The sequence below is a fragment of the Onychomys torridus genome, chromosome 16 (genome assembly GCF_903995425.1).
Source record: "Onychomys torridus chromosome 16, mOncTor1.1, whole genome shotgun sequence".
Lineage (NCBI taxonomy): Eukaryota > Metazoa > Chordata > Mammalia > Rodentia > Cricetidae > Onychomys > Onychomys torridus.
Window position 1 is genome coordinate 43,837,496 of NC_050458.1, and position 22,818 is coordinate 43,860,313.

Genomic DNA, 22,818 nt, shown 5'->3' on the forward strand with positions numbered 1-22,818 from the left:
CTGTCTCTAGGAAGTCTGTGCTGTGTCAGGAGCCTGCGCACAGACCCCTGCGGCCAGGGCTGGCTTCCTCCCACAGGGTCTGGGCGGGGCGGGCAGGAAGGTGCTGTGACCAGCACTGTCGGCCACCCACCAGAGCAGCAGCTGAGCTAGCAAGACAAACAGCTGGACCACCTTCCCCCAGGGCTTCCAAATGGACCTGTGTCATGCAGGTAAGCGAATGGGGCCCAGCCATGGGCCTCAGCATTTCCTCCTGCAGAACAGGGAAGCAGTGGTAGCCTTGCTGGGAGGGCCCTAGAGGGCACAGGAGTCAAACTGGTTTTAACCAGTCCCAAACATCAAACCTTGTTTGCAGAGGCAGGCACCAGGCTGGGCTACTGGACCCAGGGTCTCACAGGGATCCGAGTGGCCGCTGACCTCCTGGGTCAGCTACGGGATGGACTGTAATGTTACAAGTGGGGTTAAGAACAAGACAGGACATGGACGAGGGAGGAAGGTATCGAGAGGCCTCCAGGGGACACAGCTTGAGCGCAGAGAGGATCCTTGGGAGTTCTGAGCAAGAGTATTCAGGCAGAGGGAAGAGCCTCCACAAGGGCCCAGAGGCAGCTGGAAAGAATGACTTCTGATGGAGGTGAATACTGTTGGTGGTGACGTGCGTCTGGATGGTGCAAGGGCCCTATAGCACTTTTTCTGGTGGCCTTTGATGGGGGCTGGGGACATTGCTTGAAGGAGTAACATGTACAGTGAGGCCCTGATGCGGTAGGCCTCATGCACTCAGTGGCCAGGGTGGTGGGTCTGAGGGACAAAAAAAAAAAAAAAGGGAGGCTGCCAAGTTGATACAGGAGTGACAAGCTAGTGTGGTTCTCCAGGAGCAGAGAGCAGGACTGTGGAAGGAGCCATGTCCCTGTACCCTGAGCCTCAGAAAGTTGCCCCGGAGCTCTAGGCTCGGAGGGACAGTGGCATCCATCTGAATCCCCAGGTCTATGTAACTCTGAAGTGGTTCAGACTGATGTCTTTCTCTAAATGAAACCTAACCCTGAGCAGCCTGGGCCCCACCCACAGACACCGGGCATCCCCAGAGGCTATGCCTAGTGCTCGGGACCCCAGAAACCCAGAGACACATCAGGCTCTTTCAACAGCCATTCATTTATGGACCAGACACAGGAGGCTGTTGCTTCGGTCACCTTGCCCAAGGATCTCCTTAACCTAGCCTCTCTCTGTCTCTCTGGGGGCTTGTGGGGGAGGGGAAGGTGACTCCAGTCCCTCAGAGACTGAGTGACTAGGTTGAGGTTCAGGGCCACTGAGAAGGTAAAGGGTGACAGATGACAGGTAGGTCCCACCCCAGGTCACTCAGGGGCACAGGGAAAGACAGAGTCCTTTACTCATTGGGGTCCTGACACCATGGGGTTACAGGACAGTCCATACTTGATGCAGAGAAGGAAATTGAGGCTCTCAGAAGTTAAGGGTGAGATCTGGCTAGGCTCAGGTCATATGGCCAATAAACAACCCAGCAAGAAGAGCCTAAAAGAAGGGCCCCCCTTAGGCAGGGGCTGCAGAAGGCGAGATGCACTTCAGGCCAGCCTAGGACAGACGAATGGACAAGGGCCAATCTGTGGAAGGTTTGGGGTCTTCATGGACTGCTTTGTCTTTTGGTTCCATTTATTCGTTCATTTTACAAACAGCTTCAAAATGCAGGGACTGAACGGGAGCAAACATTCCAGGGTGTTGGGTGGAAGGAAAGAGGACTGTGACCCACACCTGACCACACTCGCCTCTGGCACACAAATGGGGAGAGGAGGAGAGGGGGCTGGGACTTCCTGGAGGAGGCAGCTGGGAAGGGTCCCACAGAAGTCCACGGTGGTGGGGGCTCCCTGCAGACTCGCTGTCTGTGAATGGCTGGCCTTTGGTCCTCCTGGCCTGCCTCTGAGAATGTGGAAGTCTGTCCTGCGATGCCAATGCTGGACTTCTTCCTTCAGCGGGCATCAGTCTCCTTGGGATGTTTACGAATGGAGATGGCAACAAAGACTCTCCCAAGCTGTCCCACCCACCCCAGCTCCTGCCATGGGCCTGGAAGGCAGGGCAGCAGGTCTGAAGCGGGTCACCCTCTGAAGGTGAGCCCTGAGCACAAGAAAGCCCTGCCCGATGAAGGCCAGCGGTGGACAGAAGGAGGGAGGGTGGGCTAGAACTAGAGGCCTCTCAAGGGGGGGGGGAGAGGAAGCTGCACTCGAGGCCCCCACTGGCTGCCCCTTCTCCCTAATGTCCCTCAGGAGAACCCTCCCTGTATGCCCAGCGGCACCCCTCCACCGAGAAAGGGGAAGTGGAGCCAGCTGTCCTGGAAGCAGGGCCACAGTCACTAAAAATAAGATGGAAAAGAGGAAGGGCCAGGGGGAAGTGGTGAGGAGCGGGGGCGGGGGCTCCAGGGCACTGGGCACTGGGCACTCACTGGCCTGAGACTGGAGCACAGAAAGTGGAGCGGGCAGGGGTGAAGGGTGACGGGAGGCTGGCAGCACAGAAGGTAGAGCGGGCAGGGGTGAAGGGTGACGGGAGGCTGGCAGCACAGAAGGTGGAGCGGGCAGGGGTGAAGGGTGGACGGGAGGCTGGGGAGGATGGGATGCTCATGCTATGGTGGTATGTCTATATGTTTCCGGTGTTCAAACTGCTTCAGAACAGCCTCTCCCAGGCCCCTGACCAGTGCCTGCCCCCCAAGCTTGGTGGGTCCCGCAGAGGTGGCCCCTGCCTGGCAGTGTCTGCATCACCCTCTGATCTTAGATCCTTAGATCTGGAACGGGCGTTGGTGGGACAGGCAGTTTGGCAAACAGTCAGAGGCTCCTTGTGGCCCCCACGACCTGTGGAGATTATGGCCTGCTGTCCTTTGAGTTCAGGGCTTGGGAAGAAGGGGACAGTGTCCTCTGAGGCTCCCTGAATACTTTGCCACCCCAGAGCCTGAGAACAGCTGAGAGGGGAGGTTTCAGGCCACACCTCACTGCCCCTGCACTGTCCACTCCCCTAGGAAGTGTTTTCTTGTATCTCTTTCCAGCCACTCCTGTGCCTCAGTTTCCCCAGATGTCCACTGACTTGTAGGTCAAAAGGAAGTCCTACTAATGGCACCTTCCTGCATCTTCATCCTTTTCACACTGTTGTGGTTGGCACAGGGTCGGAACACCCGGGCTTGTAGGGTTCACAAGGTTACAGGAGGGTGGTAGGCTCTGGGCCCCAGGTGGGTGGAGTGTGAATCCCAGCTCCACCACCATCCAGCTGTGCTGGCTGAGGAAGGTCAGTGAACCTCTCTGAACCCCAAGAGTATCACATATAGGAGGAAGTTCAAAGCAGTGGGGATTGAGAGACAGAAGATGTGCACACCGTGGGTCCTCAGCTAAGGAGGAGGCGTCAGGAGCACTCAGGACTGGCACACACAGGGAGGCGGGGTGGCACTGGAAAGCCCAGCTTCCACCTTGGTGGTTGGATGACGGTCGGTCAGGGCCATGAAAATGGAAGAGATGGCGGGCGGGGTCCAAGGGTTAGAGGGAGGTGGCGTCAAGGTGCTTGGGGTTGGGTGCACCCCTAGAGCTTAGGAAGAGGTTGAGTGGAGGGGAATTCCCAGAGTTGTTTGGGACCCAGGTGGGGCTTGCCAGCCAGCCAGTCTGGGTTTGATGAGAGACGCTGTCTCAAAGAAGGAAGATAGAAAGTGGTAGAATAACATGCATGGTGTCAGCCTCTGGTCTCTACATAGGTGAACATGCATGTTCATTCACTCTCCCAACACACACACACACACACACACACACACACACACACACACACACACACGCCTCACCTGGGCAAAACATTGTGTCCGTAACCATGTTGGAATCCCATACTGCCTCTTCCCAGCTGTGTGACTTGGGATATGTCACCTCCCCTTCCTGAGTCCCTGTGTCTTAAACTGAAAACAATCCCTATTAAAAAGAAATCACAAGGACTAAATGACTTGGTTTCCTTGGGTGTTTGGGGGCTTGGCCCTCAATGAGACTTGTGTCACACCCCTTTCTGGCCCACCTTGAACAAGACCTCTAGCCTTGCAGGGACAAAAAGCAAGTCCCATTGAGCCTTCAGGACAGCATTCCTGCTTAAGGAGTCTGCAGCCAGCTGCATGTGTAATGGGGAGGGGCAACAAGTGTCCTGGAGGGGCCATCCAAGCAGGGGACCTTCTCCGCTGCACCATAAGGATGCTCTGTTCTCCAGCAGGCCTTGGTGGTGACAAGTACGGGGACAAGCAGGTCCCACTGCACACAGCCTTTGCTGGGAAAGAAGCCCTTTGGTTTCCAAGGTCCCATGGTGTGTGAAAGCCCTCGGGTAAAGGAGTAGAGCTACCCATGTCTGTCTGAACCTCTGTAGACTCCAGCCAACATGAATAGCTGGGCCAGGATGGGGCTCAGTGGTCGAGAATCTGTCTGGCATGTTCAAAGCCTTTCGTTCTATCCTTAGCAATACAAAAATAAAAACAAAAATAAAGGACTGGCAGGTCTTTGCGGAAGCAAACGTTCAAGTCTATGGACCTTCCAGAGAAATCGTGGCTCAGTGCCAGTGTCTGCAGCTGGCTGGTTGGACATTTGATGAGTGGTAGTCAAGGGACCCAGGAAGGAGTTCAGCTTCTCGCCACACTATGTGGCCACTTCCTTCACTGTGGCAGAGCTAAGGTGGCCCAGTAGGAGGCTGGTGAGTCAGCTGACCAGGTCATTAGCGGTGTTGTGTTTTCATACTCGTCCTGCCTGCCTGCCTGCTGGTGACCCCTGTAACTCTGTGCCCACCCTCCTCCTTAAAGCCACCCATGTCTCCTCCCAACCTGTGTCCACCATCTTTCCACTGTCCTTTTTCTTGGCCGTGGCCTCAGCTAGTCACTACTGCCAGGAACTCAGGGGCACCCTCTCTTCCTGAACCACAGGAAGTGGTGAGCCAGGTACCCTGACCAAGATCTTCAGTGTGGTCTTTCTGGGAAGACCTGGAGTTCCTTAGTTGCCCATTATGTTGGCCATAGTTGGTTGTGTTTGCTTTTGCTCTTTTTTTTTTTTTTTTTTTTGAGACTGAGTCTCACCCTATAACCCAGGCTGGCCTCAAATTTGTAATCCTCCTGCCTCAACCTTCCAAATGTTATGATTACAAGGGTGAGCTGCCATGCCTGGCTCTGTGTGAGTGAGCATTGTCCTGGTGGAGGAGTCAGAGCTGCACTAGCTCCAGCACCATGGCTCTCACTTTGTTTCAGGGGCCTCCCCGGGAGGAGCCCTGTAACGCAGAACCAAGCAATCTTCCTCTCTCTCCAGATCCAGCTGAGCTCAGCAGTGGGGAGGCCAAGGAGCTGCAGCAGATCAAATGGCACCGGAAGCAACTACTGGAGGACATCCAGGTGTGTGGACACACATGATCGCATTAGACCACACATACTCACATGCAACAGACTCATACATGTTCATACTCAGACCCACATCTTCACACTCACAGACCCATACATGTGCTCTCTCTCTCTGTCTGTCTCTCTCTGTCTTTCTCTTTGTCTGTCTCTGTCTGTCTGTCTGTCTGTCTCTCTCTCTCTCTCTCTCTCTCTCTCTCTCTCTCACACACACACACACACACACACACACACACATTTATAAATCCGAACATGCTCATACTCACAGGCCCATACATACTCATACTAATCACCAAACTAAACACACTCACAAGCCACTAAACACTATCATCTTGCCTACTCTCCTGACCAAATGCTCACAGCCAGACAGCCAGACCTTGTCTTCTCTCCCCACTCAAAGGCCCAGGCACCAGTCCCCACTTCCACCCCCAAGACCCAGACATTAGCCCCCTTGCCCACCAGTCCCAGACCACTGACTCTTCTCGTTTCAACCTCAGGTCCCAGAGCCCCTCACCCTAGCTCCAGACCCTAGCCTTACTCCCACCTTTGGACAAGGCCACTCCCACCCTGGGCTCAGCTCTTGTGAGTTTACCAGTTTCTTCGATGATCACTCCCATGATTATCAGGGACCTTCAGATTCCCCAATCATGCCTTGCTCAGTCCAGCCTCTGGGCCTTTGCATACACTCCTGCCTCCACCTTGGGTCCCCCCTCCCAGTTCTCACATTCCTGCCAGACAAGGTTCTACCTCCTCCTCCAGGCCGCCTGCCACCTAGACACACATGCACACTTGATTCCACACAAAAGCACCCACTCTGCTAGTGTCTTACTGAGCATGTGTCAGGCTCTTTCCCTGCCACTGCTGTGGACACTTGCTGCAAAGTTACTTCCTTTGCTCCTTAGCCACTTACCCATAATCCCAATGTCCCCAAACTCTAACTCCATGAAAACAGAGCCTGGGCCTTGCTCACTGCCGGATCCCAGACCCATAGCTGTAGCATATAGGTACTCAGTCAGCACTAGTGAGTGTGACCCCATTATACCTGTGGAAGTCCAGCCAAGATCCCTGGGAACAGGAGCTGTATGACCTCGGAACAAGGGGTACTGTGCCCGTTCTGATTTCCAGGAACAGCCCAGGAATACCACATCTCAGCACCCCTCATCTTGGGAAGAGGGTGGGTACCTCTTGGGCCACTTGCCCTGTTCATCTACTGCCTGAAGGGGGTACCAGGACATCTGCCCTTCTAGCGGTCCAGCAAATGTGGTTGGTGGGCAAACTGGGGGCCTCCTCGGCACTGGGCAATCCCTGGAGTCAGGCTGAGGCGGGCTGGGGTGGAACTGAGAGCGGAGGAGGCCTGGAGTCAGCACAACAGACATGGTTGCTTCATCAGCCATGACCATTTCCTCTTCCCTTTGTTCCACGGAACTGTATAGCTTCTGAGAGGCCCGTGCTGCCCAGGCCCTGAGGTACCCATAGCACCTGGCACGTGACAGGCACTTACTGACAAGTGACAGAGAAGATGTGATGCCAGACAGGAAGTGTGATCTGTTCCCTGGGTGGCCATAGAGAGCCGCAGAGGGATTTTGAATGGGGGAGAGCAGTGCCATGCTTCTGTGGGAAGCTGCCAGCCAGGTCGAGTGAGGGCTTGTTGGTGGACACAGAGGTAGTGGCTGGCACTGTGGGAAGAGAGAACAAGCTGGAAACGGGGTCAGGTGTGGGAATAGGGACTCCCGACCCTGAGGCAAGGGCCAGGAGAAGGACAAGGGCACACAGGGGCATTGAGCTCCCGCTCTGAGGGTCAAAAGGCACGGGAAGGAAAGGGTCTGAGGGAAGTGCACAGGGAGCTGCCCGAACCACAGGCCGAGTGGGAGCTGTGGGGACATCCCGACCTCCAAGCTGACCCTTGAATGTGTATCCACAGAAGCTGAAGGATGAGATTGCAGACGTGTTTGCCCAAATCGACTGCTTTGAGAACACCGAGGAGAGGTGAGGGGCCCGGCCTCTGGGAAGATAATTTCTGGGTATATCTCGCTCCCCCTGGGCCATGGGTGGTGGGAGAACCCAAGGAGATACCACAGCCCCATCCAGACTGTCTGGACCACTCCCCACTGAGTCTCAAGAGACCCCCATTCTCTCCCTCTCCACCCCACCTCCCCACACAACCACCCTGGTCAGGGGCAGCTGGAACCAGATGAGCAAAGAAACTTGCCCTTCATGGGGGTGAAGAAACTATGGTAACTAGGGACCAGAAGCCTGGCCTGGAGTAGGCTCCACTGGCCCACTCATCCCACATCCATCATCCCTCACACAGGAAGTCTCCTGCTGACTCTTTGCCTAGGACAGGGCCTTCTCTCTGGGCCTCAGTTTCCCCATTAGTATAAGGAGAAGGTTAGGTTCTCACAAAACCTCCTGGACCACAACCTCTCACACACTGTAAAATCAACAAAACGACATTCCAGCTACAAACTGGAAAAAAAAAAATCTCAGTGTTTTAAGTGAGTTTGCCTTTGTGTTGGGTGGCATTCATAGCTCACCTGGGCCAAATGTAGCCACGTGTGGCCAGTAGGCTGTATGTGCTTGCTAGAACTCTAGGGCACTGAACTACAGAACTACACATGGTTTGCAGGCTGTCTGCTCCACCCCCAGGACCTCTGCCTCTCCAGCATCTCTTGTGCGTGCACACCCATGTATGCACATGACTATATGCTTACCCTGGGTGAGGGCAGCAGGTAGTTCTCACAGAGAAGGAAACTCAGGCCTGGGAGGGATGAAGGGACTCACCTCTAGTGGCCTGCTCAGGAGTAGCCTCTGGGGCCCATGTTCTCGCTGGCCCCATTATGTCCCAGGGTTCTGCATCCTCTCCAGTGAGCTCTGCTGGGCACCTGAGGGGCTCAGAGTTCAGTGCTCAGCTTGCAGCCCCGCCCCTCGGCCCCTCCCACCCCGTTCTTGCTTTCCCAGGTGGTCCAGACACAGGGGCTGGGGATACATGTGGAGTTCCAAAGGCATGTTGACTCTCCTGAGGAAGGCCCCCTGAGGGCTTGTGGGGGACAATGGCATCCGGAGTCACCATGTTGATATGCCCCTCTTCACAGCCGGATGGCGCAGAAAGAGAAGGAGATGTGTATCGGGCGGAAGAAATTCAACATGGACCCTGCCAAGGTACATATCCAGGGGAGGGGACATGGATCCCACCAAAGTGGGCAACTGGTGGCCAAAGGAGGGGGACATGGGCCTCATTAAGGTGCACAGCTGAGCCTAGGGAAGAGGCTGCCTTCTGGGTACCTTTGTAGCTGATCCCACAACCCACCCAAGAGAGGAGCAAGGTGAGATTCCCTCAGGGCCAATCCTTTGAACTCCAGCTGGGCCTGGCCTTTGTCCACTTCACAGCAGTGCAGCCCAAAGATGGGAAGCTGTGGGGTCTCCCCCATTCCCTTTCTTCCCTGGCCATATGCCCTCCTCTGGAACAGGGTTGGGGCAATGCAGCCCTTAGACAGACAATTCTGTCCCTAGCATGTCTTCCAAGCCCAGGCAGCAGAAGCCCATCCTGAAGCTTGCCCATGACCTCAGAGCCAGCCTGAAGCCCTTCAGTCTGCCAGGTGGCCATAGGCTCCCTCTCCAGCAGGGGCAGCCACAGGAGGAAGCCATACACTGCGCTAGGGCAAGGAGCCAGGAGGCCACGGGAATGTTGAGCCCTGGCTGAGACTGCCCTGGCCGCGTGTGTTCACTAGTCACAGCCACAGAGCCTGGACCACAGCTCCAGTTACCCGCCCTCATACAAACGTGCACATATGTTCCCAGCTCTGGCTGCAGGATGCCCTGCATCCTCAGCCTTCCATCTAGGAGCAGCAAGGATACAAGAACCCAGAATACCAGAGACTAGTCCATGACCTCCCCACACATCAGAGGGGTGACTCTGTGCGCCTGGGCAGCAAGGAGAGGGGGTCATGAGCCTATCAAATGAGCGAAGCTGGCTTCAGGGTGACGGGAGGCGTGGTTTGCCCTCCCATCTCCTGGAGAAGGGGAGTGAAGGTCATTGCCATGGAAGCCAGCCGGCTACCTCCCAGGTGGGGTCTGTACAGTCTCCTCGCCTTTTGATTTAGCTGGTTTGTGTGACTTTCACACAATGGGCCTAGATTGCTAGTGTGACGAAACGAAACTATTGGAAATAATAAGAGTTTGGAGGGAACCAAAGGAGAGGCTGAATCACCAAGTCTCAGTACTGTGACTCCCAGCAGCCATGGGAGGGTGCAGTCTACGCATGCCAGACTGGAGAGACCCCGGAAGACCCCACCATGAACATACTTCACTTAGCTTTTCACTAGCATACCTCCAGACATGGGGAGCTCACCACCTCCCAAAGGCAGCTCGAGGGCACTGTCCCAGAACAGGCTGTGCGGGGGTCCAAACACCAGCTCCCCTCCCTTCCTCCCCGACCAGGGGCCTATGCTATGGGGGCTGCACATGGGGCTCTGTGTCACCTCCAGGGCATCCAGTATCTCACTGAGCACAAGCTGCTGACCTCTGATGTCCAGGACATCGCCCAGTTCCTGTACAAGGGTGACGGCCTCAACAAGACGGCCATTGGCACCTACTTGGGGGAAAAGTAAGAGGACCCCAGACAGGGAGCGGGAAGCGGGGGTGTGGGGGTGGAGGTGTCACTCAGGGTGCTTGGAAAGCCATCATGCTTAGGATCTGAGCCCTGACTCCCAGGCTGGCATATTCACTCCATTCATTCATTCATTTATTCATTCATTCATTCCATATGTTGGACTGTGTGCCAAGTTCTCTTCCAAATGCTAACTGTATAAGACAAGATGATCGAACTCCTGTCTTCAGGGACCGGTGCTTTCTGCCTGGGGACAGGGACAGAAATGAGCTCTGTCCGGTACACAGAAGGCAGAGAGGAGACCAAAGAACGCAGGGCTCTGAGCTGGAGCTCTGGTTTCAGTTCGTGTGGAAGTGGGGGCAGTGCGCACTGGAAGGTTCCAGGCAGTGAGAACAGTCAATGCCAAGGCCCTAAGGCACACGCAGCTCAACTCATAGCAGGTTGAAGCGAATGGAAGATCATGAGGGAGGAAGGGGGTAGGGGGGGAGGCAGGGGGATCTGTGGAGGCTCTAGACAGGAGTCCGACTGGGGGAAGGGATGAGCCACACGGAGGAGACTCAGTGAGTCACCCGCCCTTCTCCCACACTTTCTGAGTGAGATGGCACACAAGGCCGGGGAGAAGGAAGAAACAGACAGCCCTGCTTCTCCTGCGGCTGATGAGGAAACTGGAGTGTGGGGATGTTCAGGGGCTTGAGTGGGGTCACCAGGCAGGAAGTGACCAAGGGAGAACTTGAACTTGACTCAGGGGCCCAAGAGGTCCAAATCCAGAGCTTACCGCTCAGGGCTGGTGTGTGTGTGTGTGTGTGTGTGCGCGCACGTGCGCGGGCGCAAGTTGCCAAGTATTCCCCCTTCTCCTGTCCCTCTCCAGGGACCCCTTCAACTTGCAGGTCCTACAGGCCTTTGTGGACTGCCATGAGTTTGCCAACCTTAACCTCGTTCAGGCCCTCAGGTGAGTGGTCAGGGCAGGAGACACGGTGGCGGTGGGAGTGGGAATCCAACCCAGGGCTGCATGCAGAGGAGGGAGCTTGAGCTGGGAGAGCATGGCCCTGCAGAGCTGAGGCAGGAGACTCCCCCTTAGAAGCCCGCAGCTGCCTCCCAGTGCTCCACCACCATTATTAAGGCCTGAGATATTTTGCAACCGCCTTCCTCTCCATCTGGGGACTCCAGTGCTCTGTGCTAGCACTTTCTAGACAAGCACGTGTGTGCTTTATCCCCGCATCCAGCTCCATGGAGAACATGGTTGCTATCGCTTATGATTGCCCGTCACTATCTGTGTTTTCACATTCATGGGCACAGCGTGGTGCCCAAGTCAGCAGCCCGTGCCCCCAAACCATAATGTCCTCTCCAAACCCTAGCTTTGCCATTCATTCCCCGTGTGACCCAGGACAAGGCACAAATAGGAAACCCAGGGGCTGGGGATTTAGCTCAGTGGTAGAGCGCTTGCCTAACAAGCGCAAGGCCCTGGGTTCAGTCCTCAGCTGGGGTGGGGGGGGAGCGTGTGGGGAGGGGGTAGGGGGAGAACCTCACAGCTGGGTGTGGCGCTTCACACCTGTAATCATGACACTTGGAAATCAGAGGCAGGAAGATTGCTGTGAGCTCCAGCCAGCTTGGAATACATAGTGGGTTCCAGGCTAACCTGGGTTACTCCCTCTTTAAAAAAGAAGAAAGAAAGGGAAGGAAGGAAGGAAGGAAGGAAGGAAGGAAGGAAGGAAGGAAGGTTGGTTCCCTGAGCCAAATCAGCACCATAGATGGTCACGCCCATGTGTCGTCTCTAAGTCTTAGAAAAACTTCATGTTGCTTAAGGAATCTTAAAGCTGCTGCTGGAAGTCTGCTCCCAAGAGAGGCATTTGAGCTGGGCTTTGAAGGATGAGTAGGAGTTTGCAAAGCAGAGGAGGAAGAGGTCACTGCCATCCATCCAGGGAGTATGGACTTCTTAGGGGAAGAGCCTAGGAATCACTCCTCTCCAGTCATTCATTCATTTGTTCTTTCACTCATTCAATAAGCTGTTGCTGAGCAGGTTTTAAGTGACCTGTGGAGACAAGAAAGCTTGGCTGACACCAAGTCACACTCTGTCCCATTCACAAGGACAGAGGCAGAGCACCCCATGTTGGGGCCTAGAGGAGGTCACGGGTTCCCGTTCACAGGGACAGAGGCAGGGCACTGCCCGGTGCCACTGAGAGCCCCACCCACTTCACTGACCATGGCCCTGCTCTCCCCCCCCCCCCAGGCAGTTCCTGTGGAGCTTCCGGCTGCCTGGTGAGGCCCAAAAGATTGACCGCATGATGGAAGCCTTCGCTGCTCGCTACTGCCTCTGTAACCCAGGTGTCTTCCGGTCCACAGGTGACAAGCTCCTCATATTCCCCAAACACTTCAACCAGTCAGGCTAAGGCTGAACCCCGCACTGAGCACCGACTCCATGCCTGTCTGGAGCACCATCCTGGGGAGAAGGGGCAGGCAAAGTCAGCACAGCGTGCAGGAGTGTGGAGTACAGGAAGTGTTCTGGGAGGAAACATGGTCTAGTGAGGTTTTCAAGGATACTAGGAGTTCTCTAGGAAGTTATAAGGGGAAATGCTTTAACGTCTCACTTAAAGACCCCAGTGCCTCCTTGGAAGGGCAGATACGAGGCAAACCATGGCAGTGGTCCACAGGCGCAGTCTCCCATACCTCCGTCTCCAAGAGTAACTAAATATTGGGATAGGGACAGGACGAGGGGGAGCCACCATGGCCCACCTGCCATGGCTCTTCTTTTGGCTCTGGAGTTACCACATAGCAATAGCCAAGTGTGTGAGGGGCTTCCCATGTGCCCGGCACTTTATATGCGCAGGGCCTTTGGACCTTCTTGTCGGGGCCACTAAAGCTCAACATCACTCCCTAAGCTCAGCAGCAGATTGTCCCTGGTGAGGCAAGAGCCAGAGTCTGACGGGAAGCCCCTTGTCTCAAGGCAGACTGCTCCCTCTCTGCTGTGCGGAGGGCAGCAGAGAGCTTTTGCCACACTTGGCCACGACCTAAGAACTGGCATGTGGTTGCCTGCGGGTTTCACACACCTAAACACTCAATGAGGGCAGGACATCACTTCCTCTTGGTCGCCTGCGACTTCCAGGGGTGGTGGCACACATCTATAATACCAGCATTGGGGAGGCTGAGGCAGGAGGATTGCTGCCAGTCAAGTCTAGCCTAGGTTTCAAGTGAGACCCTGTGTCCGGCAGTCCAGTCAGTCAGGCTAGGTTGAATGGAAGGCATTTTAATCAGCCAATCAGTTTGTCACTGTGTGACCTGGAGCACGTGACTCGACCTCCTTGTGCCTCGGTGTCTCATCTTTAAGATGGAGGTGTAGTCGCCGCACCCGTCACCCAGGATAGGCCTGGAGGTGCCGAGAGCTGAGCACAGGATGGGGCCACTCCTGTGGAAGAGAGAATCATCATCGCTTCCTACAACATCAGCTTTTGAGAGTCACGTGGGCAGGCTGAAGGTCAGGGGGTTGGAACTGCCCCCTCAGGTTCTGGATCCTCAGAAGACCCAGAATGGCAGCCACACCCCCAAGCCTGCACACCCCCAAGTCTGCACAATGCAGCAGATTGCTGGCAAGGAGACCCACCAGGCAGCTTAGAACAAGCCACTAACTAACGGGGCGGCTGACAATGAGCTCCCGTTCCCAGGAGGCAGAGAACAGAGTGGGCGGGCCTGGAAGGGCTGCAGCTGACGGCAGGCAGGATCTGAAAGGGAAGGAGGGCAGAGCCACAGGGGGCAGAGCCTCGGAAGCTGCAGCTGAAGTTTGCCTGAGTGGGAAGAGAGGCTGGGCCTGGAGTGTCTGCCACGCTCAGCCAGGGGCAGGGCAGACCTTCAGGGCCTTGCTAGGACTGAGACAGAGGTGGGGACCATGACCTGGGCCAGGACTGTGACCCGTGCCAGTTTCCACAGACACCTGCTATGTGCTGTCCTTCTCCGTCATTATGCTCAACACCGGCCTACACAACCCCAACGTCCGGGACAGACCGCCCTTTGAGCGCTTTGTGTCCATGAATCGCGGCATCAACAATGGCAGTGACTTGCCTGAGGAGCAGCTGAGGGTGAGAACATAGTATCTTACTGGTCCTCTGGGAGTCCCATCCTGGGCACAAGGGTCTACCAGGCTAGTCACTACGGTGAGGTGGTGAGGTGGGCCTCCTCAACATGGCCTCCTCTCTCAACAAGGATGACTTCAGGTGGACCCCAGGAAGTCCTTCAGATTTAGATTTTGGGGAACCCTGGCCAGCCATTATTTACACTTCAGGCTGGGAGTGTGGCTCAAAGGCATGCACAGGCCATAGGATCCATCCTGAGCCCCCCAGGAAAAGAGGACAGTGCCTCCTAAGCACAGAATGCCAGCTTCTCTGTAACTCAGGGGGAAAGGCTTGGCCGCGATCCTCAGAGGGAGAAAGCCAATCTCCCAAAAGTCCCCACTAGCTCTACAGCAAGGCTAGTCCCAAGTTTCTTGTCCCCTTATCCCAACACCCCATCCCCACTACACTGCACCAGTGTCCTGGGCACACTGTTCTGGACCCAGGGACCCAGGGATGACTCCATACAGGTCCTGCCTAGACCAGGTCCAAGGGCTCTACACATGAATTACACCCACACTCAACCCCCGAAGCCCACTGATGTCACCCATACTGACTGTAGGAGCTTTACTACAGAGAAGTGTGCTGCTGCCTTCTTTGGGGACAGGCAAAGGTGTCAACCAGAAACCTGGCTGGGGCAGGTGACTTCCATACTGGGATTAGACAGCTGCATAAGATTTGTCTTAGGTTTCTATTGCTGCAGCTGAACACCATGACCAAAAAGCAAGTTGGGGAGGAAAGGGCTTATCACCAAAGGGAAGCCAGGACAGGAACTCAAGCAGGGCAGGAACCTGGAGGCAGGAGCTGATGCAGAGGAGGAGAGCTGCTTACTGGTTATCTTGCCCTGGCTTGCTCAGCCCACCTTCCAATAGAACCCAGGACCACCAGCCCAGAGATGGCACCACCCACCTTGGGCTGGGCCCTCCCCCATTGACCAAGAATTGAGAAAACGTCTTACAGCTGCATCTCATAGAGGCCTTTCCTCAACTGAGGCTCCTTCCTCTCTGATGACTCTAGCTGTATCAAGTTGACACCCCAAACCAGTCAGTACAAGAGTCTTCCTGGAGAAGCAGGGCAAGGGCATTCTGGAAGGATAAAGCAGAATGTAGCTGGGAAAGGAGTCAGCATCCAGTGTGATGCCTGAGATGGGGTAGATGTGAGCAGGGTGTCTGAATGCTGAAGGCCAGCCTCATGGGTACACAGAAGCAGATGGCTGCAAACACCAGACACTTGGCCTGGTGAGAAACAGTCACACCATTCAACGATGATGAGAGACACCGTGGTACTCAGAGCACCGAAGTCCCCCCAGGGTCACAGTCGTCAGAGAGGTGTGTGAGGACCCAGCCCGCAGATCAGAGCCTGGCCCCTCAGAGTTGAGCACTGCACCCCCTTAGCCCACAGAACACAGGTCCTGCAGCAGCCACCTGGAGCTCTGGTCAGCCCCATCTCCCTTATGCACCTGCTGGGTGGCCTTGGGTGGTTCCCTGGGGTTCAGTCCACTGCTCCCTCCTGGAGTGGGGGTGATCAGCCTCATCACGGCTCCTGTGAGCGGTCATTTTTTTTAAATGTTAAGGGCAAGGCCTGCCCTGCTCACTACCCAGGCTTAAAGGCGGCCCATATTATCAGAAAGAATAATTAAGAATAGGCTGGGGATGTGGCACAGTTGGTAGAGTGCTTGCCAGGTATGCACAAGGCCCTGGGTTCAATTCCCAGCATAGACCAGGCATTGTAGCACACACCTATAATCCCAGTACTCAGGAGGTAGAGACAGGTGGATCAGGAGTTCAAAGGTAGCCTTGGCTACATAGCAAGTTTAAGGCTAGCTGCAGAAGATGCTGTCTCAAAACAAACAAGTAAAAAAAGAAGCCAAAAAAAAAAACCAAAAACAAACAAACAAACAAACAAAACCAAAGAACCAGCCCTCCAAGAAGACTGGAGCATTAGAGGTATGACACTTGGGGGCATCATACATTAGAGGCATCACACTTAGGGGCAGAACCACCATGCCTCCCACAGGTTCCCTGAATGTACAAGGCCTCCCGCTGACCCATGGTTCCTGCCTTCCACCCAGAGAGCCTTCCTCTGCACCGTCCTCTCCTCATGTGCCCAGGCTGGAACTTTCTTGCCAGTGGCCTACTCTGTCATCTCCATCCACCCCATCAGGGAGGCCTGGGAGGGGCAAGAGCCTTGGTTGGCAGCACAGAGCCAGGCAGAGCCTCAGCCAGCTGGCTGCCCGTCTTTCAGCCTGCAGCCGGACTCTGGGACCCCTCCAGCAGGAGTTAGCAGAGCTCCCAGGCAGTGGCTGGTGAACAGAGAGTCCTCCCGAACTATGTCACAGAGGGTCCAGGCCTGCTCATCCCAGAGCCTGGCCACAGAGAGCCATCCCAGGTTTTCACAGGCATCCACACGGTCCCAAGAATCCTCTCACCTTCTCCCTGGCTTCATTTGAATGTTTTTAAAAGCCAGAACCCAGTGTCATGTTGTCTCTTTGCAGAAGTAAGTTCTCCATGGACCATTTCCCTAGGAAGCCCCAAAATACTTTAAAGTATACCAAGAGGCAGAAGTAAATTTACACAGATATATGCCCCAAGAGAGGTCACCCCAGGGTCACACAGCCCTGGAAGGTGTTCTTGTAGGAAAGACTATGAGAGAGAGACTGTGGTTATAGGGATCAGGCAGGCTGGGCAGGACACAGTACTTAAGAGGTTCTAGGTGAAGAGTTAGGAACTGGGGACAGGGATGAATCTCAGCTTCTCCCCGGGCCATTCTGGGCTTCCCTGTCAGAGCAGACAGTGTCCTAGGCATGCTGTCATTATGTCCCCCAACACACACCCCGTTCCCAGGGTCCAGCTAAGATCACAGGGCGCCACTGGAGGTAGCTAACCTGAGGGTTCAGGTGTGTAATTGGAGTCCCAGATTGAGCTGTGTCTGTCTCCAGAGCTCTGCCCCCTGCAGAGACCAGAAGGTAAGATTTTTGAGGACAGAGGGCCTAAGCATGCTACCACCCCCGTCACAGATGAGGAACTGAATCCAGAAGGGGTCCACTGAGGTTTCCAGGAGCACAGAACTGGGCCAGGGACACACGGATCGTGATAGAAATAGAGTTTATTAAGGAAGAAAAAAAGCATTTCTGGGAATGGAGGTGGGCTGGAGAGCTGGGACAGGACTGAGTCAAGAGCTACAGGCCACCAAGTCCTCATCCTTTGGGGTCCCTCACACCTTCTCCAGCATTTGCAGATGGAGGGTCTTCTCCTACATGTCTGTCCATGTAGGCCAGAGGACAACTTTCAGGAGCTGGTTCTCTCTCTCCAAAGAAACAGACTCAGGTCTTCAGCTAGGCAGCAATCGCCTCTACCCACTGACCCATCTTTGCTGGTCCATCATATGTAAATTTTTTAAATTCTTTTTTTTAATTTTTATATGCATTGGTGTTGACCTGCATCTTTGTGAGGGAGTCGGATCCACTGGAACCTGAGATACAGACAGTTGTGAGCTGCCATGTGGGTGCTGGGAATTGAACCCAGGTTCTCTGGAAGGGCAGCCAGTTCTATTAACCACTGAGCCATCTCTCCAGCCCCATATGTAAATTTTGATGTCTCTTTCTTCATGCCCTTCTGTCCTGCCACACTGACTGAGAGAATCACAACTAATATCTCTAAGAAGAACTGGGATCCCTTTGCCTTCAGACTGTTGGCTTTGGGTGTGGCTAGATACAGGGGCTTGGTGGATGCATGCCACAGCAAGCCGGATTTGCACACTGGCTATCTCTTAGACCCTGGCTACTGCACAGTAGCTCTAGGCTGCTAGCTTCTCCCAGAAAAATTAAACCCCTGGAATTAAGTCCTATTGACTGGTTTGGGTCACCTGTTTCTACCTAAACTAGTCCCTGTAGCACATAGGATGCAAGGCTCTAAACAGCCAAAGGGGAGTCACTGTCCCCTCCTGGAACCTGGGAATGGAGGACGGTGCCCAACTCACTGAACAACCTAAACAGAAAAGAGAGGAGAAGGGATCCTGGGACAGGGCACCCCAGGGAAAGAAAGGCCATGCTGTACACCCAGGGCCCTGAGAGGTCTCTATGTAGTGGTTTGTTCAGTGACAGGGACTTCTGGGTGTTTTCAAGACACAGGAAGTGTGGGTGTGCTGCTGTTTCTGCGAGACGGAATATACACGATGATACTGTGACCGCAGAAACTTCCAGGTACTCCTGTGGGTTTAGCAGAGGCTGAGGCCCCGTCTGCCACCCTGAAACCTCCTCGGGCCTCGCTAATCCTTGTCTGAGCAGATGGCTCACCTACTGCTAGGGTCTTCCGGTCTCAGAGGCTTATTCCACCAGCTAGACCACCTGGGGATTCCCAAGGTAAAGACTGCCACCCCCATATCCGTGCACCCTTACCTCCACCCCAGCCAAAAAGAAGCTGATCCCCACTTTTCTCTCACCCCCACACTACAGTGAGGTTGAGAGGGATATTAAAGGCTTGCTCCAGCCACACCTCCACAGACTCAGGAAAACTAGCTTTAGGCCTGTACCCCATGGGGACCCCTGGACAAAGGACAGGAAGGCAGTAAAAAAGGGGAGTCAGGCATCCATTCATCTACCAACCCATCCATCTATATATTTACCCACCCATATATACGTGAAGGTGTGAAATCAGCCATTACAATACTGAGAAACACTACTGCAAAGCCAGATGCACTGATCGGTAATGGCTGCACACTGCCTTCTGGCTTTAATAAGCAGGAACATGTCAGAATGTTAGAAATCCAATCCCAGTGCTGGGGAGCCCAATGCCCCAAGAAGATTCAAAACACTCTGGTGGGTCTGCACCCACTCATCCCTGGCTTGCATACCTTCCTTCCCTTGACAGAGAGTGCATCGCCCTCCAGGGTCACTCCTTCTGTATTTAAGCAGCTTTACCAAAAAGTTATCCATGGAGGACTGAAGTCAGCTCTTGGGGGACCCTTTACATCCCAACCCCTGTAATCAGAGCCCATCCTGGATAGATGCTGTGGTCAGCACTCCACTGGGGACCTCTCCTTCTGCTGGGCCTCTGAGCCTGAAGCAGTCAATTCCCTCCTCCCCAAGGCCTCCTCTACCCTCGCCCCAGCATGTGTGATCTAGAAGGGTCTACTGTCCCCCAAAGTAGAAGAGTGGCATCATCCCATCATGAGCTCCACCTGAAGCAGTCCCTACTCCAGCTGCTGTGCCTGGGGAGGGTGGGGATATGTGTCTGTGTCCCCATGAGCAAACCTAAGGCTCCCACCCTGCTCACTCTGCCCTGAGGCAACACAGGGAAAGGCACACAAGGGTATGGGTGTAGCCAGTGCAAAAGAGAGCATCAGTCACCTGAGGGGACAGGGAAGCTTTCACAAGAATGGCCCAGGAGTAGGTTTACTAGGAGAGGGCTGGCCTGCTCAAGGCCACACAGGCCAGATGGTCCAGGCCCCAAACTCAGTGGACTAAATCCATCCTTTCCATCCTCTTGGACAGAACCTCTTTGACAGCATCAAAAGTGAACCCTTCTCCATCCCCGAGGATGATGGCGGTGACCTCACCCACACCTTCTTCAACCCTGACCGTGAAGGTTGGCTACTCAAGCTGGGTAAGACCTCTGTGTACGCACTCTGATAAGCTCACTTGCACATGTGTGGCTGACACACATGCATATACCTCAGGAGTGGACCTGCACAGCGCTTGGTCACCTAATCCCCAGCCCAGCATCTGCTTACCCTTTCTACCCTTCCTCTCACCTACCCTCCAAGCCATCCATCTACCCACCCATTGCCCTACCCATCCATTCATCTGCCTACTCATCCATCCACCTAGCCACTCATCTGTCCATCCACCCATCTCATCATCTATTCACCTACCTACTTATCCATCCATTTATTTATCCATCCACCCAGCCCTCCACTCACACCCTTCTACCTACCCATCCATCCATCTACCCACTCATTGCCCTACCCATCCATCTATCTACCTACTTATCTGTCTACCCACCCATTTTGTCATCTATCCACCTATCCACTTATACATCCACCCATTCATTTATCCATCCACCCAGCCCTCCACTCACACCCTTCCACCTACCCATCCATCCATCTACCCACTCATCTGTCCACCCACCCATTTCTTCATCTATCCACCTATCCACTTATACATCCATCCACTTATTTATCCACCCACCCAGCCCTCCACTCATTCATCCATCCACCCATCTATCTACCCACCTACCCATCTATCTATCTACACACTCCTTTATCCACCCATCCATCCTCCCAACTACCCATCATCCATTCATCCATCTACCCATCCACCAACCCATCCATCTATATATCCACCCATCCATATATTCACCCATGTATACATAAAGCACCCACCCTTCTATCCACCCATCCATATATTGACCCACCCATATATACATAAAATACCTACCCATCCATCTGTACATCCACCCACCCATATATCCATCCATCCACATATACATAAAAACACCTACCCTTCTCCCCATCCATCTGTCTTGGGGGTGCAGGTGGCAGGAGGAGGCTAGATATAAGGGAGCAGTAGGGGACAGAGGCTCTGTGACAGCTCTGTTTCTCTCCCAGAGGGACAGAGAGAAGAGTCTAGCAGGATCCCTCTGTTCAGGACTATTGAACATGAGGTGCTGGTCCTTGAACAGCCCAAGACTCGGCAGGGTTAGGGCATCTTCTCAAGGTCACACAGCCAGCAAGTGTCATACTTAGGGCAGCTGAGGGCTGGATGTCCCTGAAGCAGGAGGAGGGAGAGAGGGATTGTAGCTCAGACAAAGAGCCATGGTGAGTGCTCCCCATGGTTGACCCAGCCCTACCTCCCCCAGGAACACTCTCAGGAGCCTCCCTAGCAGAACCAGCCAGCCAGGGCCTGTGGTCTTCTGAGGCAGATGAAGAAAAAAATGCCTCATCTTGGAGGAAGGGCCCCAGCCGGGCAGCCTCCAAGCCACTTACTGTGTACTAGACTATGGCAGATGCACCCAAATCCCAGATGTCCACAAGGCCTTCTGTCTGTCACCACACCCCAGCCTCTCCTCCTACAGGCCTGTGGGCCTCCTGTACTGCCCCAGATGCCAGCTCTCAGCCCCCAGAGTATCTCCAAGTCACAAAACCAGACAGCAGAGGGGGGCAGCAGAGCCTCATGGCGGAGCTCACAACCCTACTCTTCAGCATCAGTTTCTGCAGGTGGACTGTGGTGACCGTGACCCAGAGAATACTAGCTAGAGATCAACATGGCTGAAAGCCTGGGCTCCAGGGCAGCAACATTGGAGTCTGAATGCACAGGGTCATGGACACATGGTCTAGCTTTTCCAAGCCTTGGCTTCCTCATCTATAAGAACGGGGTCGCCAGTGGCCCTCCTCCTCCTGGATGGATTCACTTCCTCATTTTTTTTCCATGCCCGATAAAGCTAGAGTGCTGTGTTAGCTGCGGATCCCAATGCTGCCGCAACATGCCTAACAATGCGCTTAAGGAAGGAAAGGCGTGTTTAGCTCTGAGGGAAGAGCTCCTCGTGGCAGGAGCTTGAGGTGGCCGGTCACATCGTGTCCACAGTCAGGAAGCAGAGAGCAGTGAATGCTGTTGTTTCTCAGCTCACTCTCTCCCTTTGCATTCTGGGACTCCAGCCCCTGGGACAGCGCTGCCCACATTTCAAGTGTGTCTTTCCGCCTCAGCTGACTCAGTCTGGAAAACTTCCTCACAGACATGCCCTGAGGCTCGTTTCCAGACAACTCTAGATTCCCTCACCTTGACAGTCAATTCTAACTTCCATAAACACATAAAGCAAGCCCAGGACTGAGTGGGCTCTGGTGGGGGTCAGGTGACAGTGGCCACTGTCCCCTCTACCTAATCTCTGGGAACCCAAATGTGAGGCAATGGGTTATTGGGAGCTGCTATGCTTAGAGTCTAGAAAGGATGGATCTGGGGGCCTGGGAAACAGGGATGCATGCAAGGCTCCACAGCTCACCTATGGGGCAACATGGTGGCCTAGGAGGAGGAAGGCTGACCTACCACGCTCTGCCGGCTTCTTTCAGGGGGCCGTGTGAAGACATGGAAGCGGCGCTGGTTCATCCTCACAGACAACTGTCTCTACTACTTTGAGTTCACCACTGTGAGTGTGTGTGGGGTGGGACTAGAACACACCACTGTGAGTGTGTCGGGGTGGGACTAGAACACACCACTGTGAGTGTGTCGGGGTGGGACTAGAATACACCACTGTGAGTGTGTCGGGGGGTGGGACTAGAACACAACCAGCCACGACGGACCGGCCCCTCCAGCCGCTGCCACCACCAGAGAGTGCCGGGCCCTTTCCAAGTGCTCAGCTCCCCTCTACTCCCATTTCACAGAGTTAAGGGGACAAAGAGGAGGAGGGGCTGGGCAAGAGGGAGCACTGACCTTAAGTTGTGTTTCCTGGGCTAGGGCTGTAGATCCATGTTAGAGTGTGGGCCTTACATGTGTGAGGCCCTGGTCAATTCCCAGCACTGGAAAAGAAAATCATTGTTCAAAGATGGATGGATCGCCTAAAGGCTAGGCATAGGGGTTCATACCCATAATCCCAGCACATAGAAGGCAGAGGCAAGAGGATCCTAACATGTTCAAAGCCAACCTGGGCTATACAACAAGATCCTTCCTCAGAAAATAAATAAATAGACAGATAGACAAACATGATAGATAGATAGATAGATAGATAGATAGATAGATAGATAGA

General features: G+C 54.5%; 1 protein-coding gene and 1 long non-coding RNA gene across 3 annotated transcripts in view; one reads left to right on the forward strand and one right to left on the reverse strand.

Annotated features, from left to right (window-relative positions):
* The window catches only part of Cyth4 (cytohesin 4), a 25,664-nt gene continuing 2,846 nt past the window's right edge, over positions 1 to 22,818 (forward strand). Inside the window, exons 1-10 of one of the 2 annotated variants that reach the window (XM_036208342.1) lie at positions 1 to 209; positions 5,295 to 5,377; positions 7,302 to 7,366; positions 8,473 to 8,539; positions 9,865 to 9,983; positions 10,855 to 10,935; positions 12,214 to 12,326; positions 13,905 to 14,053; positions 19,575 to 19,686; positions 22,145 to 22,221. In XM_036208342.1, coding sequence (XP_036064235.1) covers positions 191 to 209; positions 5,295 to 5,377; positions 7,302 to 7,366; positions 8,473 to 8,539; positions 9,865 to 9,983; positions 10,855 to 10,935; positions 12,214 to 12,326; positions 13,905 to 14,053; positions 19,575 to 19,686; positions 22,145 to 22,221 — 885 coding nt within the window. In that variant the 5' untranslated portion in view covers positions 1 to 190. Of the gene's footprint in view, positions 210 to 5,294; positions 5,378 to 7,301; positions 7,367 to 8,472; positions 8,540 to 9,864; positions 9,984 to 10,854; positions 10,936 to 12,213; positions 12,327 to 13,904; positions 14,054 to 19,574; positions 19,687 to 22,144; positions 22,222 to 22,818 lie in introns of those variants that run through there. The other variant, XM_036208343.1, reaches the window with a different exon arrangement.
* LOC118597087 overlaps positions 20,539 to 22,818 on the reverse strand; it is a 10,386-nt gene continuing 8,106 nt past the window's right edge. The window contains exons 4-5 of the long non-coding RNA XR_004946778.1: positions 22,506 to 22,591; positions 20,539 to 20,849 (exon numbers count right to left, since the gene is read on the reverse strand). This is a non-coding gene — a long non-coding RNA (uncharacterized LOC118597087). The remainder of the gene's footprint in view (positions 20,850 to 22,505; positions 22,592 to 22,818) is intronic.